Raw genomic sequence first — 17,708 nt, 5'->3', positions numbered from 1 at the left:
TTAGTATAATCCAGAAAAGGCGGGTCTTAGTTTTTTTTTTTTTTTGGTGTTGTAACCAAAACAATTGTGTATTTTGGAAATTACTATAATGTGTGCTTCACTGATTCATACAATCTGTCTAACTCTACCACAACCAACACCAAAAATAAGTTACATGTGATGCGACGAGCTACCTAAGGGCAATATCTAGAAACAATGTTCCTTCAAAAGGCTGGAAGCTAATTTAAGTCGGAGGGTTAATATCAAATGAGATTAATCTAATATTAACTCAAACAGTTTACGTATTTAATAATGTTTTTTCATTGATCTGGAGTTTTGGACAATTTTGAATCTTCATCATAACGTGGTGATACCGTAATATGGAAAAACGTGGTAGATATAGATGTTGGGACTTGGGAGGGCCCTCACTATGTTTGGGCTAGTTAATGTATTTCTCTTAAAGCCCATAAAACGCTCCAAATCAAATGGGCTGGTCAAATTTTAAAACCCATTTTGATTGTTGAGACTTAAAGTAATATCTATACTCCCTTACTGGCTTTAAGGGAGTAAGAACCTGATATTACTAAAATACCCTCCTAACTTACTGGGAAAAACCCTCTCTAGGTCGATCTTTCTCAATCAAAAACACACAAACACAACAAATAAACCCTATCTCTGTCTCAATCCTTCTCTATATCGATTCTTGATCAATCGAAAAACCCCCTCTATTTCGATCCACGCCTCTCTGTCTCGATCCTTCTCTATCAGAAACACAGACACAACAAATAAAACCATTCATCGATTCGTGATCAATCCATATATACACCGCTACCAGCAGCTCGATTCGTGACGCCACCAACAGATTCGTGATCAATCCATATATACACCGCCACCAGCAGATCGATTCGTGCTCAATCGATATATAGGGAAAGACATCGCCACCAGCAACGATCTATTAATTAAACCCGCCATCAAAAGGTATGTTTTTTTACATCCTACTGTTAGTTATGTTATACACCCTATGTATATATATATATACATACTTTTATACATCGATTTGGGGATAATGATAATTTTATGTTTGTTTATTAGCATTGTTGATCATGGATGTTTTAAAGAATGGATGGATGGCCACGATGAATCTGGTTCAAATGATGTATGTTCTCATGATAGCGTTTAATTGGGTTTTTTTTCCCAGCATTAATGACCGAAATCAAATCGACCTGGGCAACATTAATCTGGTCGACTAATTCCCAATTGAACACAGAGATATATGTAACTTGATTTTCAGAATTATTATAGTTGACTTATTGCATTATATTGAACTAAATATGTTATTTTATAATTTGCAGACAATGCAAAATGCTCTCTTTTCTGCCAGTGAGACCACCAAGGTACAATTCTCAAGCCAAATGTTTGGATTTTTAGTTGATTTTCTATTTTAATATGTACTAGCTCAAATCTCTAGTTTATCCCATAATTTTTAAAATGCTAAAGTGTAATGTCTTTGTCAACGTATCATATTTATTCGAAGTTTTGGTTTTTTATATTTATGTATTCACCGATGAAAGTAATGTAACTTTTAACATTATTTAGCATAGAAAGATATATAATGATATTAGAGGAATGGTTGTATGATTTTGAGATAAAAGTCGTTTATTAGGTGGTTGCTACCTTTTATAGACAGAATTGGACCATCCAACCCAAGCTCATCAAGGTTAAAGTAGGTTAGGATGATATACATTTTTCATTTGATGATATTTGGTTCTCAAGTTTAAGGTCCATCTGTTTGCCTCATTTCGCTTATCACTTTCGTACTTTTGTTAACAAAACTATAATCTTGCAAGTATTACTATTCAGAGGTTTATCAAGCTTCAGTGCCTACTTCTGGATTTAATCTACCAGAATCTGTGTTTTCACATGGACAACTTTATGTGGCATTATAAAGAGGGTTTTTACGACAAAATACCAAGGTGTTACTCAATCTTGCCAAAAAACTTTAAACATCCTGTAGTGTTCACCTCAAATGTTGTCTACCGGGAAGTGTTACGTGACGAACGAACCATATATAATGAGCTAAATTTTATATCTTTTTGAACATTTGTACCCATTCCTTTTGCCTTGTATATTGGTTATACCTTATGATCAACTGAATTTTAGGTTATATAAACATTTGTAACCATTACATGGATCCTGAGGCTGAATTTTCGTCTCTTGGTTGTATTCCAACTACAATATTATTTGGTGAAGTATCTTCATCATTTAGTTCATAATTGATTTTGGTTTTCATTTGCTTGGTTGGTTTCTTGGTTTTTTTGGATTATTAGGACTATATTTTTGCCTTTGCAGTTGGTAGTAATGTTATTAAGTCTGCCTTTGTACAAGTATTGTGGCTGCAGTACTTTAAGAAGCTTGCTAGATGGTTTTGGGGTAAGAGTTATATACAATTTGGTGCTGAAATTTAGGAGTCAAAGGTTTGTGACATTGTGGAAAGAAGTAAATGAGATAGTTGTCTTTCCAAAAAAAAAAGTAAATGAAATGGTATTAGTTGGATATTAAACATGAAATATGCCTTGGTGTAATGTTACTGTGCAGAATTTTGGTCTTCTTATGCAGGTTTGACTTCTGAAAGTCAAATGCAGAAATGGCTTAGTGTTTTATGTGCAGGTTTGACTTTTAAAAGTCAAAGGCAAAAATGGCTTAGTGTTTTATGTAGTTTTGGTCACCGAATCATCTATCATGTCATATGATATATAGACACGATAGTAATTTAACGTTACGACATCTTGCGCACAATAAACCAGAGCCGCTGCAACGCGTGGGTACTGGGCTAGTAATAAGTTATTTATTGTTAACAACATTTATATTTCACTTGTTACCAAAAATATAATAGTAATATATTAAAATAATATATAAGCTATTTAAAAAAAAAAAAATCATTTAGCTAACATGTATTGCCGTCTCAATTTCTTTACTTTCTTTTCCTTCTTAGAAACTCTAATCAAACCTTTTTGCCTATATATCAATAATCCATCCGATATAATTAAAGAGGGTGGGGTTCGAAGTTGTCAACATTGCCATATCATATAATTTGGTGTAGGGTGCTCAAGGTCAAGCAAAAAAACTCAGGGCGTATTTATTTTTTTACACACGATAATAAATTTCCTAAAATAATTGATAAATGAGTACAAAACTGATGTACCATACATGTAATTGTGACGGAATAAAAATAAAAATGCTAGTAATAAGTAAAATTTGATATAAATCTAGAATTAAAATAAATAAACCCTCGGCTGCTATGTAATGTTTAGTTAAGATACGACCACCAACAACCAAACAAAAAATAATATGCTTGCAACAAGCCAACAATTTTCGATATTGCTTTTGCTATATATATCTTTTTTCTTTTCTTTTTTTTAAGGAAAAAAAAAAAAAAATTTCAAATTTATAGTGAGTGTATAGTGTGTGCTCAAAATTGCTTCTCTACTCTTCCAGACAACTCTTATTGGTTATCTCTCTAAAGTGTAAGTAATTTGTTCTTTCTAACTCTTCGTTTTTGCTTAGTTGTTTTTGTTTGTTAGCTTATCCAAACGATCGAGATTACAACAATCCATTTATAGGGGTCTTTCATTTCAACCACAGAAATACAGATTTCTAATTAATACTTGATTGAAATTTAATTTGACAATTATCACTGTTTCAATCCCATATACAGGATTTTAGGGATGTCATATATAGCTATATTTTGATAGTTGTGGATTCTTGTTATAGTTTCTGATAAACAGACTTGTTGATTGTTTCCTGACCTTTTTCACAAAGATGTTTACATAGTGAGGTTGAACCCGAGACCTCTTGTGAGGACGCCTAACTACTAGGCCAACTCGGTGGAGTAATATATCTATACTTCTATACTATATTATAAAAAAAATCTAGTCATTGTTGAAAGTTACATGGAATTGTCTAAAATGCCGTAAATGGTTAAATTACACTATGAGTCTTTAATCTTTTAAAATATCTTCAACCTTACCATTTACATCAATACTTTTACATCAATCGCCGTCTCTACCACCAACAGTTGCATCCACCACCACACCGTCGTCGCCATGACCACCGACGCATTGTGCGGGTAACATGCTAGTTATATGATAGAAAATATATATGTATATATGAGTATATTATATTATATGATGATGTCTTAAAAAAAAATAGATTTTAGGCAAGAAGAGAGGGAGTGCGTTTTGATTTATGCTAGTATGTTACCTGCGTAGTGAGTTGCTATCAAATAGCTTTTGCTGGTAGCCGGCAAATAGTTCCTGATGTTACTCAAATTACTTTAGTCTTTTGGCAGTTCCTGGCTATATTTGTTGCTTCTTGGGATTGCCAATGATGGCTAGTGAATAGTTTAGGGCGCTTTCTCGATTTTTAGGGTGGTTCTGTGCTTTTGGTGATTTCTGTTGGTTTTGTGTGGTTTATTGCAAATATTTTCTGATGCCTTTTCTAACTTTTTTGACTGGTTTTGGTATTTTATTGGGCTTACGCTGGTTTCTAGTTCTCCCCGGCAGTGATGATGTAAGAGAGGGGGGGGGGGGGGGGGAGAGTGTGATCATGTGCCATATTCTTATCGAGCAGGGTATATACGGTGACATGGAACATTCTTATCGGAACCCCTTAATCATAACCCGGGGTTGGGTATAATATAAATAACTTTAAGGACCAGTTTAGCTGTTGGGACTGAAAGTCAGGAGGTTTTCAAAAAGGACCATTTCCCTTGTTATTTGTTAGCACGATTCACCATAATAACAATCTAAATTAATAGCTTTTTGAAAGGAATGCTTTTGCTTTAAAACCTTTGCATTCTATTGAAATTTTTAATTCAAAAAAGTGTTTCTCTAATGATGTAGAAAGGTATTATGGCGATTAAAAGTCTGGTTTAGTGATACCTTTTTGCGATCTGTATGTAGCTTTTTCATCTAATAGTAATAATAATAGATTTATACTTCAGATATCAGAAGTGTTAAAAGATATATAAGAGTATAAGAAAGTCAAATGGCGTTGGAACAAACAACTGGGAATGATGGTCCTGTGTTCACTGAAGTCGATATGGGTTCTTCAGATTCTGGCTTAACGGTCCGAGCAACTGTTGTACAGGCATCCACCATCTTCTATGATACACCAGCTACTCTTGGTTTGTGCACTACCTTCTTATGATTTCGTTGAAATAATGAGCAATAATAACTTTTATCTTGTATTGACTGATCTCTAAAACTTGCACTTATCAGAAAATATGTGTTAATTCCAGTAATTTCAGTTATGTTGCGATATGTGTATATCTTCAGATAAGGCCGAGAGATTTTTAGCTGAAGCAGCTTCATTTGGATCCCAATTAGTTGTCTTTCCAGAAGCATTTGTGGGTGGATATCCGCGTGGGTCGAATTTTGGTGTGACAATTGGTAGCCGATCACTTAAGGGTAAAGAAGATTTTCGGAAGTACCATGCTGCAGCCATCAATGTTCCTGGTATAACCATCAATTTATTGCTACAGATAATCATCAACAAGAAAATAGTAGTATTCTTTCTTGATGCGTCGCTGATTGTGTTTTGGTAAAAGTGCAGGTCCTGAAGTTGATCGCTTGGCAGCAATGGCTGGCAAATACAAAGTTTATTTGGTGATGGGAGTGATAGAAAGAGATGGATATACTCTTTACTGTACAGTTTTGTTTTTTGATAACCAAGGATGCTACCTTGGAAAGCACCGAAAGCTAATGCCTACGGCTCTGGAGCGCATAATATGGGGCTTTGGTGATGGGTCTCATATACCCGTTTTTGATACTCCAATTGGGAAAATTGGTGCCGCCATTTGTTGGGAAAATAAAATGCCACTACTTAGGACAGCAATGTATGCTAAAGGTTGACTCTAACATCCCTAATTAGAAGTAATGATTGATTCAATTTGGGCTATGACCTATGATTAATCTCAGACTGTTCAAATGGAGTGAATCAAAGTATTGGCTAAAAGGGAACTTGGCCGGGTAGCTCAAACTATCAAAATGTTCCTTATGTTGAATAAATGATGCAAAAAATTGTCGGACAAATAAGGTTTGTTGTTAGACCAACCTGGCTCGACACATGTAAAAAATATATCCATCTTTGACCCTCTCAACAGCTCAGGTTGAATTGTCCTGTTTTGATGTTCACTAAATAATTCATGTTGACCGCCTCAAAAAGGTAGAATTAGCTACAGGAGTTTTTGTTAGGTATCCTAACCAACTTTTGTGTTTATGGTTTGACCAGGCATTGAAATATATTGTGCACCAACAGCAGATTCAAGAGAAGTTTGGCAAGCATCAATGACCCATATAGCCTTGGAGGGTGGATGCTTTGTTTTATCAGCAAACCAGTTTTGTAGAAGAAAAGATTACCCTGCTCCTCCAGAATATGTTTTTACTGGAACAGATGAAGATCTCACACCAGAATCTGTTGTTTGTGCTGGTGGCAGTGTCATAATTTCGCCATCAGGGACCGTTCTTGCTGGGCCGAATTATGATGGTGAGGCACTCATTACAGCCGATTTAGGTACATCACTCTCTCCTTATCCATCAAACTTTCTGTAATTTTAATTATACATATGCATAACCACCACCTAAGGCGGCCATGGTTAGGCGTCTTATTTCATCAGAAGGGGTCTCAGGAGGTAAACATCTTGGGGGTGGCCAGGGAAATGGTTCAAAACAGTCACTGGAATACCTTGGTTAGGCTATATTCAGACAAGGAAATGCTTCCCCGCGTATATCTGAGTCATAAACACTCGCCATCCTCGGGTAACCTGAACAGGGAAAGCTTCTTCCTTTTACCAGTTTACTAAACATATGCATTAGGGGAAGCAAAATGTACGGGTTGGGTAACGGGCCAAAAAGTGTTGGTGTCAAAACAGATACGTTTATGTGTGCGAACCTCAAAACACGTTTTTTTTATTATATGCCTTTATAATGCCATGTTAAGATTCTTGACATGGTGCTGTCTCACTTTGGTATAGATCTTGGAGATATTGCGCGGGCAAAGTTCGACTTTGATGTAGTTGGGCATTATGCAAGACCCGAAGTGCTTAGCCTAATTGTGAGGGATCATCCAGCAACCCCAGTTTCTTTCACATCTGAAACGCCACAAGACTCTCACAAGTAACTTTCTATGCATGACTTCTCTGCATGATGTGTTCGGTTTGTTGCGCTTGTTTGATATCTGACCATGTTATTAAATTGTCCATAATTACCAATGTTGTACATGAATTTCCTGTACCACCTTTCGTTTTCTTCCAGTAAATCAGCAGCACTTTCTTTTGGTGGCATTGGTTTGTAACTTCTGTGTTTCTTTCTCCCGTTTGTGTATTGCGCTCTGCTATCTGCCAACTTGATATTCTGATTAAAATGAACGCCTATTAGAAAAGACAAAATTCTGTACATTGTTGTGTCCGAATGATCTACAAAGCCCAAATTTTGTCCTTTAAATGGATCAGTAGTCGATGTAAAAAGATCTTTGTCATCCTTATGTGGCCGTTTAGGGATTTGTGTGGTTATTGTGTTTGGTTTCGCTTTGTACTTCTAGCTAGTTACTAATTTCTCTTCTCCATCTATATGTTTCTTCTTTGAGGTTCAATTTAAGAAAGCTATATTAGATGCAACAAAAAGAAAGTTTGTCAAAAAGAAAAGACGGATATTTGTTGGTCGGAAACTATTTATGATGGCACAAATCAATTGGACAGACGAAACCTCCCAAATATGTATTTTTGTGATTTACGCGTTAATGTTTTGGTTTTCCTTAAAACCATACCATGGCAATTAAGTTGCCTAGCATTATGAAAATATGCATACAAAGTATAGTTAACAGCAGCGCAGGTGGGATATCCTCTGAAGGCGAGGTCAACTGCAGTGACTAGTGGATGATTGTCGCCATTTGATGGTTCGGGGTTCCAAAAAAATGGTAAAATGGTGCAGACTAGAAGGGAACAAGCGACTTAAGTTGAGCCGAAGGATCAAAAGTCCAGATTCTTCCATCTCAGTAGGAGTGTGCAAATTTGAATCGCATACATTATATGTATGAAAGAGTTGAAGAGAAAATGAAGAGTAATATTATCCGGCAAAGTTGCTTTTATACTATCTTCTTTTACTTCCTGCATTAGTAATAGAATGAGCAGATGAAAACAGAGTTTGATACATGCATTTTTATTAACATGATATGTTGCATCAGTTTTTGTTTCTGAATCACATGAAGAAAAAAGAAACACGTGAAAACATCCTAATTAACGAAGGGACTAGCAGACGTCCTAGTTATGATGATAGATGATTTGACAAGGGATTACCAATTGTTATTCATCGGCTCGACATTAGCATGAACTATGTCGTAAGATTTTAAAAGTTGTATCCGCCTGCTAGTAAATTTGGAATGAATCATGTAATAGTATTATATGTGCAAACCTGGCAATTTAGATGATCTTATATATGTAACCTGGCCAGACCGGCCAACTTGCTACAGTTTGACCGGTTTAGGCCATCTCAATGGGTCCATGTACACCACCTTTCGTAACCTTCACATGGCCTAGTACAAGCTTTGTCGATGTGGGTTGCTTAAATTTCACTGACCATCTTTCAAATTCATTGATCATTTGATCACATTGACCGTTTCCATTTTGATAACTTTTTAGCCATGTCATATCACCTGATACAGTTCTTATCTTCACCCTATATGAGTATTCTCTTGAATTTTATTTATGTCAAATAAAATGCAAATAACTCGACCAAAAACCTAGATCCATGAATATAATTTCCAAATTAAAATCATTGTATTCTAAGAATTAGGTGGGGGATAATTTGAACACTTTTACCCTTGTATTGGCCGTTGCACGTGATACTTTTGAGTCCTGGTAATGTTTATCTATAACTTGTCTAAAATGGATCTTGTAAATTTAAGATATACCAATCGTGGATCAAAGAGATGAACCTGCCCAAGCCGAAAATGTCATTGTGATCACATATCGGCCCGAAATATCCTGGCTAAGCCACTGCAGACCCGAAAGACTAGCTTGACTGTGGTTTCTTTCACATTAGGTACAACTAAAGAAATGACAAATAACTTTTCGAGGGATTAATGCTCGAGTATGACCCCTATATATGAGTACATATTTGGCTTGCTACTCTTGTATTCTTCCATATATCCATATTACCAGATTGATGCATTTAACCAAACCCCCCCTTCATTTTCTTGGAACAGATCAAGCGAACCTATTTTTGGTGGTATTCCTTTGTTTTATCCTTCTTCTGCATTTGTATTTAACTGCTTTCGTTTGTCCTAAGACGAGAGAATGTGGCGAAAAATGTATGTTTCTCAATAAAACTTGTATATGTATTATATGGACAACAGAAATACAATTTTCGATATTTACATCACGTTACCGTCGACTATTTGAATCAAACAGTATCCAAATGATATGGTAATAGAACTTTGTAGGCCAAATGGCCAGTTTCTAATCTACAAACGAATCAAAGTGTACGTTTCCATCTTGTTTTAATAATCTTCTTACACTCTTTTGTGGATAGATAACAAACTTAAAATTTTGCGATCTATCTATGGATACAGAGAATCTACAGTGCAACTTATGTATGACATCCAAAGTCAAGAGTATCTCGAGAAAGGTCAGAACCAGAAACTATACGATCTCTTAGATCTTTAATCATTTTGTACCTTTCCATTTCATCTTCGTACTCTTTCGTTGTAGAAGGACACGACAATCCTAAAACTGTCTCTTCTGGACACTCGTTTAAGTCATCACTTTCGTTTTTCATGTCAAGTCCGAATTCCCACTCTATGCAATCAGAGTTACGCCTTGCTACCTCATTCTGTGTGTTCGTCAATCCATCGATTACAAGGACTAATTCGTCATTTACCAGTTTATCATTTTCGTTGTCAATGTTTTCATACCATAACGAGCGTATAGCTTCCTCCATTGTGGTTTTTTCATCTCCACCTTTGTCATTCTTTGTGCTCTGATACCATGATAAAACTTCTGGCATCCTTTTCAAATGCTCAACGCTATCGGCTTCCAAAAGCTCCTCAAGGTCATGTACTAAAATATTCATTTGTTTATGTTTCTCTTCGTACTCGTGTTTTGCATCTATGAGCTTCATTTGGACGCGTTCCTCGCGTAACATATCAGCTACACGAAGCATTTCCCTCTCTTCTTCCATTTCTTGACGAACCCTTTCAGATTCTTTCTTCAATTCTTCAAGCTCCACTCTATCCTCTTCAATACTAAGTGCCATCTTTTCACATAATTGTTCCAAAATCTCCGTTGTTTGTTTCTCTGATTCCGCCTTCTTTACTGCCTTATCTAAAGATGACTTTGTATTAGCCAGTTCCCGGCCTAGTTTTTTGTTCATCCGCTCAGTTTGTCGTCTTAGTTTCCTCTCATTTTCCAATTCTTGCGCTATCGTCTTGACTGCTATCCGCACCTTGTCTTGCTCTTTGCATTCACATGTTGTGTTGTCGTTAGATTTTTGTTCTTGGATTAACTTGTTGACATAAGCCCGAGCCTTTTTAAGCTCGTGACTCAACGTTGAGGCCAAGGAAATGTTCGTCGGATGGTTATGGTCATGGTTCGTGTCAACGGTCCAAACGTGAGTTAAAAGGTTGAGCAACTCTTTTGCTACCATAAGCGAGTGCTTTATCTCGTGTAGACCATTAGTCGATCTTAGCATTGAATCCTGGCGATTCTTGGTCGCAGCCGGTTCAATCTCACCACAAGGTCGAGACTTTCCCTACATATATAGATTAATATGACAATCAATTTTTGAATAATCTAAGTTTCAAAAAATGTAATGCCAACCTACAACAATATCGTGACTGTTATAGATACAATTTTCACCGCCCAATAACCAATTTTTTTTTTTTTTGAACATTAATAACCAATTTATTTAGTAAATAAAAAAGATCTCACCCGTTAATTTTATAAAAGAAATAAGTTAAATTCATTTATGATGCATAATTATTCTTAATAGGTGATATGAATAATAAATAACAAAGTTTTAGATTGTCACTAACATATTGTTACATTCATATTGTTACCTATTTTGACAATTATTATTATCTATTCTACATATTTAACATGTTCTCGGATTATTAGCAATATGTACATTTTCATTTACAAATTTGTCTTTATACCATCAAGCTATTATTAATGCAGAGCACCACATTCTTCTTGTTGGGATGTAACATCAAGGTGAAGAGACGTTACATAACATTAAAAAGTCATTTATTTGATAATAACATAACATCGCTTTATTAACATAACATCAATATATATTTTTATATATTGATTTTTATTTTATTTTTTTACCGTTCAAGAAAAAAAACATCAATATATATTTTTACACAGTACTAATTATTACTGTATAACTTGGCGTTACTCTCCAAGTGGATCTGGAGATTTCGGGCTGATCATAATGGGCTGTGGAGATCAGTGATTGTGGCTATACATGACAATGGTAGGGGGGTAAATTCAATACCCCATAACAGGTACATTACTGGAACCTGGTTGTCTATGGTGAAAGAACTAGAAAATAATAAGGTTCAGGGGGTTAGTTTAAATCTGCTAATTAAAGCTGTGGTTGGTAACGGGCGGGCTGTGAAGTTTTGGCTTGATCCTTGGGTCTTACCAGAACCACTTCTGATGGGGTTCCCATTACTGTTCGCTTTGGAAAAAAGAAAAAGTTGCCTAGTTGCTGAAAGGGTTGGATTCGAGGGCCGTTGGGACTGGTACAGGAGACCCAGAAGTGAAGCTGAAATTAAGGAATGGAGAAGGTTATGTAGACTTCTGGATGAAGTTTCTTTAAACTCAAATACGGATAGCTGGAAGTGGAGGGGTGACGAGAAACATGGGTTCTCGGTCAAAGGCATGAGAAAGCTTTTGATCAAGGAAAAGGATTTTAGTGATAGATTCATCTTTAAATGGGTTAGATGGGTTCCGAAAAAGTGTAATATCTTTGTGTGGAGAGCGGTAATGGATAGAGTCCCTACCATGGTTTCACTTCAGGCTCGTAACTGTTTTGCGGGGGATGTGAATTGTGGGATGTGTAACATGGGGCCGGAAAGTATCGATCATTTGTTATGTCATTGCCATATCACCATTGAGGTATGGAACGCGGTGAGCTCTTGGTGTTGTGTGACATCAATTTTCTTCTTCGATGTAAAAGATATTGTGGACATACACAAATATGTTGGTGCAGGGAAAGAGAAAAGGAAGATCTTGAAAGGCATTGTTTGGACGATGTGTTGGTGTATTTGGAAAGCTAGGAACGATAGAAGATTCAATGAGATTGAGGCCAACCCGGTGGAGATTATTCACAACATCAAAAGTCTTGGTTTTTTATGGTTCAAGAGTAGGTCACAAAGGAAAGGAATTAGTTGAGAGAAGTGGTACAAATTTGATGTTTGTTAATAATGTTATACTGTAAATTTTCAGGTCGCTTGTGTTTTGCAAGGACATTGTGAATATATATATACTATACATTGCATTTTCAAAAAAAATTATTACTGTATAACTTAACACTTATTGAAGCAAAGTGCAACAAAGTAAGCATCATTCAAATGTATTTATTATGATTAGTAACTGTAATTTAATGTGATGGGAAACATAATTTTGTTGTGGAGGCTGACCCAACCCTTGTAGGACATAAAAGTAAAAAATTTAGTACTATGATTAGGAAAGTAATATTCTTATCATAACTTTTGATAAAGTTTACTACATTGTATAACTTTTAAAACACACTGTACAAGCTAGTATAGTAATGCATGCTTGTGATAAATATATCAATGGTTGTGGTACAGTTAACAATTCCCCTTTTTTTTTTTGAAAGGTGAATTTCGCAGGAAACTTTGTGTCGCGGTTCGACAGCGGAAGGTCTAGCATACGTTGTCTTAACCGGGTCCGCGCTAGAGAGCTCTCTCGAAGTAGAAATGTCTATTTCAAATACCCGATAAGGGGAAAACCCTTACTAATCCGCCCGAAAGCATGACGATCAATAGGGGTAAACCCTGTCTCTCAAACTTGAACATGAGAATACCTAAACCAGGTCCTTAAAAAGGGACTTCTTTATGTTCTCCCAAGGATTGAACTCTAGATCTCATGGATAAAAGGATGTTATTTCAACCATTGAGCTAATGTTCAAGGACCGCTATTATTACTATCCATGTCAATGTAGTAGTTTTCAAAATTTAATGATAGCATTTACTGTAAATTTTTATGGTCTAGTAGATTGAGTAAATAATGTTAGTTACATATACAAGTATAATTGAGACTGGCATAAATTTAAGTAACTTAATATTAATATTCATAAAGGAAAATTATAGAGGGTGACCCCACTACATGCTGTCTTTCTGACTTATGGGACAAACGGGAATGCGCAAATAAATCATATAATTGATCCTTCCAAATTCAAATATAATATACACAAAAGATTCTTAATTCATTTTTGACAAATATAAAAAAAAGTAATAATAAATCAATGAAAACCGTTTATTTCCATGTATTTTTTGGTATGTAATTCGGCCACAGATTAATCTTACATTTAAGAGGACTCGAACCTAGGTTTCCTCCTAGTAATAGTGGCTTGTAGCCATCCCACCAAAATGAGATGATTATTTTTTTTTTATTTTTTCTTTATTTTATTTTTGACAAATATATACTATATATTGTACTCTATAAGTGTGTGTTTTCTTAATGACGAGTTAGTAGCTATTAGTTAGCAGTTAACATTCTTGACATCATGGTTACATCTAATTGGACAATATGCGGAGCTTGAACCACACATTCCTGAGATGAAATACATAACTCTCAAAAACCCCACATAATAATCCACTCCTACAAATGTAGGAAGTGAGATTCAAAGCCTGATTAATTAAGTTTATTGAGCTATAGCTCCAAAAAAGTATTAGGCATTTCTATGACTGTTTTTGATGTATTTATCTGATTACCTTAAGATGTTTATTAATTAAGATTGAAACCTAAGATTTGTATGAAGCCATTAAGAAGTTTAATCACTATGCATGCCTTCAGTGTTAGTTTATATAAATTTTATGCGCTAACTCTATATAATTTCAAGTATTTCATGATTCTTGCGAACGAAAATAAATTACATGTGGATGTTATACTATTTGAGTAATTGAGTCATGCTAACATAAAAGGTTTAGTACATATATTCGGTAGTATGTATTTGCTAACATAGTTGTCATCAACAATAACACAATCAAATTTATACACATGAGTGACAATATTAAAAAAGTATATACGCATACTGGCGAAATAAATTAAAATTAGATACATATGATATAAACACAATAGATTTCATACTATAAATATTTTATATCTTTTTTAGAGCATTTAACTCTAACATGTAGATCAAATTAATTGTTGTTTTTCTTATTGGTTTACTTTCCGATCGATTCTAGTTTTAACTTTAATGTCTGATATGAAACTTAAGATTACATTATAATATACTCACAAATTTCCCCCTTCAAATTTTAAACCTTGATAAGAACCCCAGGGCACAAATACCTTATCTATACTATATTATAAAGCAGATTCTTTCCAGATTTTCAACATTGAGTTGAAATTTTCAATATTGATTTTAAGTACATTCCCAAAATACCCCTCTCATCTATTCTATATTTATTTAAAATAACCATAATACCCCTTCTCTCTCCTCAAATCTCAACCAATCATCTTTTTTCTCTCTCCTCCATAAATCTTTTATTCCTCTAATTTATTCAAAATCTTTTATCTCAAAAATCATACGTCGATAAATTATAAAAATTGTATGGGTGTTCATAAAATTTCATGCTCTTTCATTAGAGATGTCATTCGATATATTTTCGACAAATTTTTAAATCCGAGGGCGGAGGGCAGAGGCCGTAGGCATTTGACTATCACACTCTCTGACCTAGCTATCACCCACCATCTCACCACCGTAACGCGCGGATACTTACTCTCGTCAATAAATAATAGTCACCAATCTCATTGGCAATAAATTATTGTTTTTAATAATTAGTAATTAAGGCCAACAATTTCATATGATTTTAGTTATTAAGATATATACGTGGCTTATTTACTTTACTATATATATCAAACGAAAATCATCTTTCTTTCTTAAACATCTGCAATGCGAAAATCATCTTTTTCTTAAAGTCTATGTAATTTATGATACAATAATTAAAAGTTGATGGAGTAGTATAGTTTTTCATATAAAAAAACAAAAATCTGACATTACCTCAAATGTCTTGGCATCATAAGTCAAGGGCATTACTCCAAAGCTAGTACCTTTCTCCATAAAGCTACCAGGAATTCTGTATTGTGGATTTTTTACCTGCAAAAAACATTTTGCAAGTATATACTCTTTAGCACATGTCATATAAAATATATAACTTTTTACATATGTTGTATTCTATAATAAATTAAATCAATCATATGGTAAAGTTAAATATATACTTAAAAAGGGAATGATATTGATATCATTTTTTTTTTATTGATTTATCACAATTATGTATTACTGACTTGTATAGCAATACAGTTTGTATATAGTGATAGATTCATCAGGTGAAACGAATATCACTTCTCATACTATACATTCTCATACTATACATTGTATCTGTTTTTATATAGAGTATGTAAGAAGAAGAAGTCAAACGGGTAGCATGTTCATTCAACCGGTTTTACAAAAAATAATACGGAGAAACATGCATATATAAGTTTTTTTATATTAATGTGACATCCTTTAATGTATACTTAAATGTTTACAACTTCTAGTAGTTTTATTTACAAAGACTCAATTAATTTACTGGCATCTGTTTTTGTACGACTCGTATCAAGATATAATTAAAATGATTGAAAGTGAAGAATTATATATCGGGAAATATCTTAAATACATGTATGATGTATCATATATACAATGTATACATTAAATATGTTTTTTTAATAAAAAAGAAAAAAAAAGAAGCCCTACCTCACAAGATCCATCAACATAAGTTGTTGTTTTCTCCAACACTTTTTGCAATGCCAATGTAGTACTCTCCTTTTCTTCTTCTTGGCATTTCTCATTTCGGGGTGAATCGGTATTGTTCTCCACCAAATAATGTGACAAGTTATTAATGTTTGCAAACGACGAAGAAGAAGCCGTTGGAAACCTACGTTTTCTGAGCTTACTAATTGGCATCTCTATATTCCCAATTTCCATTTCCAAATTAAATCAAAGTTATATATATGTATATATAGAGATAATTAAAGGGAGAGGAAAAGATAGATATAAGAAGCCAAGGGAAAAATATATGTGTGGGTGTGTGTATGAATTTGATAGCTAGATAGATAGTTGAAAATGCCAAAGAGAAAGAGGTGGCAAATACATGAATATAAGTCTGGAAGAATGGGAACATTATGCATGTGGAAATGGACGGCGTGGATGTTGGATGACTAGAGGGTGAGGGTGCCCACAATTTTTCATTATTTTCTATTCTTCCTAACACGTTATATTGTTGTTTTAATGTTTCTATCATTATTGGATGGACATTATATTTGCATAATTGTATTGATATTGTTGTGTCGATGTTCCTATCATTCTTGGATGTATATGTATAATTGTATTTTTAAACTTTTTTCTTTTTGGTATTGAAGAAAAATTATCGTGGCAAATTTTATATCATTAGATGGATGCATGTACGTCGTGCGGTGTCGATGCTAGTGACGACATTTTAGTAGTGGTGATATCGGCTGGTGAAGGTTCAGATTCGTGGCGATGGTGTAATTGATGTAATTAAGATAATTGATATAAAGGGTTGTAATTTAATTAATAAAAGGTATTTTTAAGATGTTGATAGATTAAGGCATTTTGAAAATTTCAACATCTTGTGGCTTAAAAAAAAAAAATTAATCAATAGAACATGTTTTAATTTGAACACTGATGTATTAAACATGTATTTGAAGGAATATGCATCTCCCTAGGTATTGTAAGGCCTCCAATCTATAATTAAGAAATTTAAATTCTCACGTTCTAGACCGAACAACGTTACATTATTTTTTACTTTCAGAATTTTACCAAAATTTCACTATAACAATTAATACTCTCAGTCTCACCAAATTAGCTGAAATCCAAATTCTCTTGGAAAATAAAAATATAAAGCAAGTGAGTCTCGCACAAACCCAAATTCTCAAATCTTGAAGAGGAAGGCTACGAAAATTTGAGGTGAGAACGCCGCAATGTCACTAAATTAAGTTCTCATGAGAACGTTCAAGATGTAAGTGATAATTTGGTGATATCAATAAGGATTTCAAAACATGAGAATGTGGCTCAAAAATGTGGTTATTGACACAGGCCTTAAGTATTTTTTTTTTTCCTTATAATTAAGTAGTATATTCTTTTAGTTATGTTTGATAAAAAGTTTGACAAAGTTGCTTATATGATGTATGGGAAGGGAAATGAAAGATATGGCTCTCTACTGCTATATTTAACACGTCACTACATATATAAATGACTTGTACTTAAAATTTAACAATCTCATATATTTACGGAACAAAATCTAATGTATAACCTTTTATGTATGTAAAATAACATTAATCATAGTCTCGGGCTATAAAATATCATTTCACGTTATGTATTTATGCGAGTCCACATAATTAACCCGGAACAATATGACTC

General features: G+C 34.2%; 3 protein-coding genes across 8 annotated transcripts; 2 read left to right on the top strand and 1 right to left on the bottom strand.

Annotated features, from left to right (window-relative positions):
* The first annotated feature begins 592 nt into the window (after nucleotides 1–592).
* Nucleotides 593–2,845, top strand: LOC122599845. 6 transcript variants are annotated; one of them, XR_006323958.1, is made up of 4 exons: nucleotides 593–957; nucleotides 1,072–1,135; nucleotides 1,332–1,373; nucleotides 2,329–2,497. XR_006323958.1 is itself a non-coding variant. In XM_043772433.1 (3 exons), exons 1-3 carry the CDS (start codon nucleotides 1,183–1,185, stop codon nucleotides 2,536–2,538), a joined length of 324 nt encoding a protein of 107 aa, XP_043628368.1. In that variant the 5' UTR covers nucleotides 1,142–1,182; the 3' UTR covers nucleotides 2,539–2,845. The 6 variants fall into 6 exon arrangements, 1 of the variants encoding a protein (XP_043628368.1); XR_006323954.1 differs by lacking the exon at nucleotides 2,329–2,497 and adding an exon at nucleotides 1,643–2,274; XR_006323956.1 differs by lacking the exon at nucleotides 2,329–2,497 and adding an exon at nucleotides 1,840–2,274 and having other exon boundaries at nucleotides 594–957.
* Nucleotides 2,846–3,407: 562 nt separating this feature from the next.
* On the top strand, nucleotides 3,408–7,321 carry LOC122599842 (bifunctional nitrilase/nitrile hydratase NIT4B). The gene is made up of 6 exons (XM_043772431.1): nucleotides 3,408–3,503; nucleotides 4,982–5,164; nucleotides 5,316–5,495; nucleotides 5,593–5,886; nucleotides 6,271–6,552; nucleotides 7,013–7,321. Exons 2-6 carry the CDS (start codon nucleotides 5,026–5,028, stop codon nucleotides 7,156–7,158), a joined length of 1,041 nt encoding a protein of 346 aa, XP_043628366.1. The 5' UTR covers nucleotides 3,408–3,503; nucleotides 4,982–5,025; the 3' UTR covers nucleotides 7,159–7,321.
* A 2,033-nt stretch (nucleotides 7,322–9,354) lies between these two features.
* On the bottom strand, nucleotides 9,355–16,376 carry LOC122599840. The gene is made up of 3 exons (XM_043772428.1): nucleotides 16,023–16,376; nucleotides 15,291–15,386; nucleotides 9,355–10,784 (listed from the first exon to the last, which is right to left on the bottom strand). Exons 1-3 carry the CDS (start codon nucleotides 16,251–16,253, stop codon nucleotides 9,624–9,626), a joined length of 1,488 nt encoding a protein of 495 aa, XP_043628363.1. The 5' UTR covers nucleotides 16,254–16,376; the 3' UTR covers nucleotides 9,355–9,623.
* Between the last annotated feature and the right edge of the window lie 1,332 nt (nucleotides 16,377–17,708).

The sequence above is a fragment of the Erigeron canadensis genome, chromosome 5, assembly GCF_010389155.1.
Source record: "Erigeron canadensis isolate Cc75 chromosome 5, C_canadensis_v1, whole genome shotgun sequence".
Taxonomy (NCBI): Eukaryota; Viridiplantae; Streptophyta; class Magnoliopsida; order Asterales; family Asteraceae; genus Erigeron; species Erigeron canadensis.
This window is presented reverse-complemented; position numbering and strand designations above follow the sequence as displayed.

Bases quoted from the DNA above. Each gene is read 5' to 3' on its own strand.
- LOC122599845 (XM_043772433.1), top strand. From the start codon at position 1,183: ATGACCGAAATCAAATCGACCTGGGCAACATTAATCTGGTCGACTAAT. The intron at 1,255-1,331 runs GTAACTTGATTT...TATAATTTGCAG, and splicing joins AATTGAACACAGAGATATAT to ACAATGCAAAATGCTCTCTT. The intron at 1,374-2,328 runs GTACAATTCTCA...TTGCCTTTGCAG, and splicing joins CTGCCAGTGAGACCACCAAG to TTGGTAGTAATGTTATTAAG.
- LOC122599842 (XM_043772431.1), top strand. From the start codon at position 5,026: ATGGCGTTGGAACAAACAACTGGGAATGATGGTCCTGTGTTCACTGAA. The intron at 5,165-5,315 runs GTTTGTGCACTA...GTATATCTTCAG, and splicing joins TGATACACCAGCTACTCTTG to ATAAGGCCGAGAGATTTTTA. The intron at 5,496-5,592 runs GTATAACCATCA...GTAAAAGTGCAG, and splicing joins TGCAGCCATCAATGTTCCTG to GTCCTGAAGTTGATCGCTTG.
- LOC122599840 (XM_043772428.1), bottom strand. From the start codon at position 16,253: ATGGAAATTGGGAATATAGAGATGCCAATTAGTAAGCTCAGAAAACGT. The intron at 15,387-16,022 runs GTAGGGCTTCTT...TGTTTTTTGCAG, and splicing joins ATGTTGATGGATCTTGTGAG to GTAAAAAATCCACAATACAG. The intron at 10,785-15,290 runs GTAATGTCAGAT...CTATATATGTAG, and splicing joins ATGATGCCAAGACATTTGAG to GGAAAGTCTCGACCTTGTGG.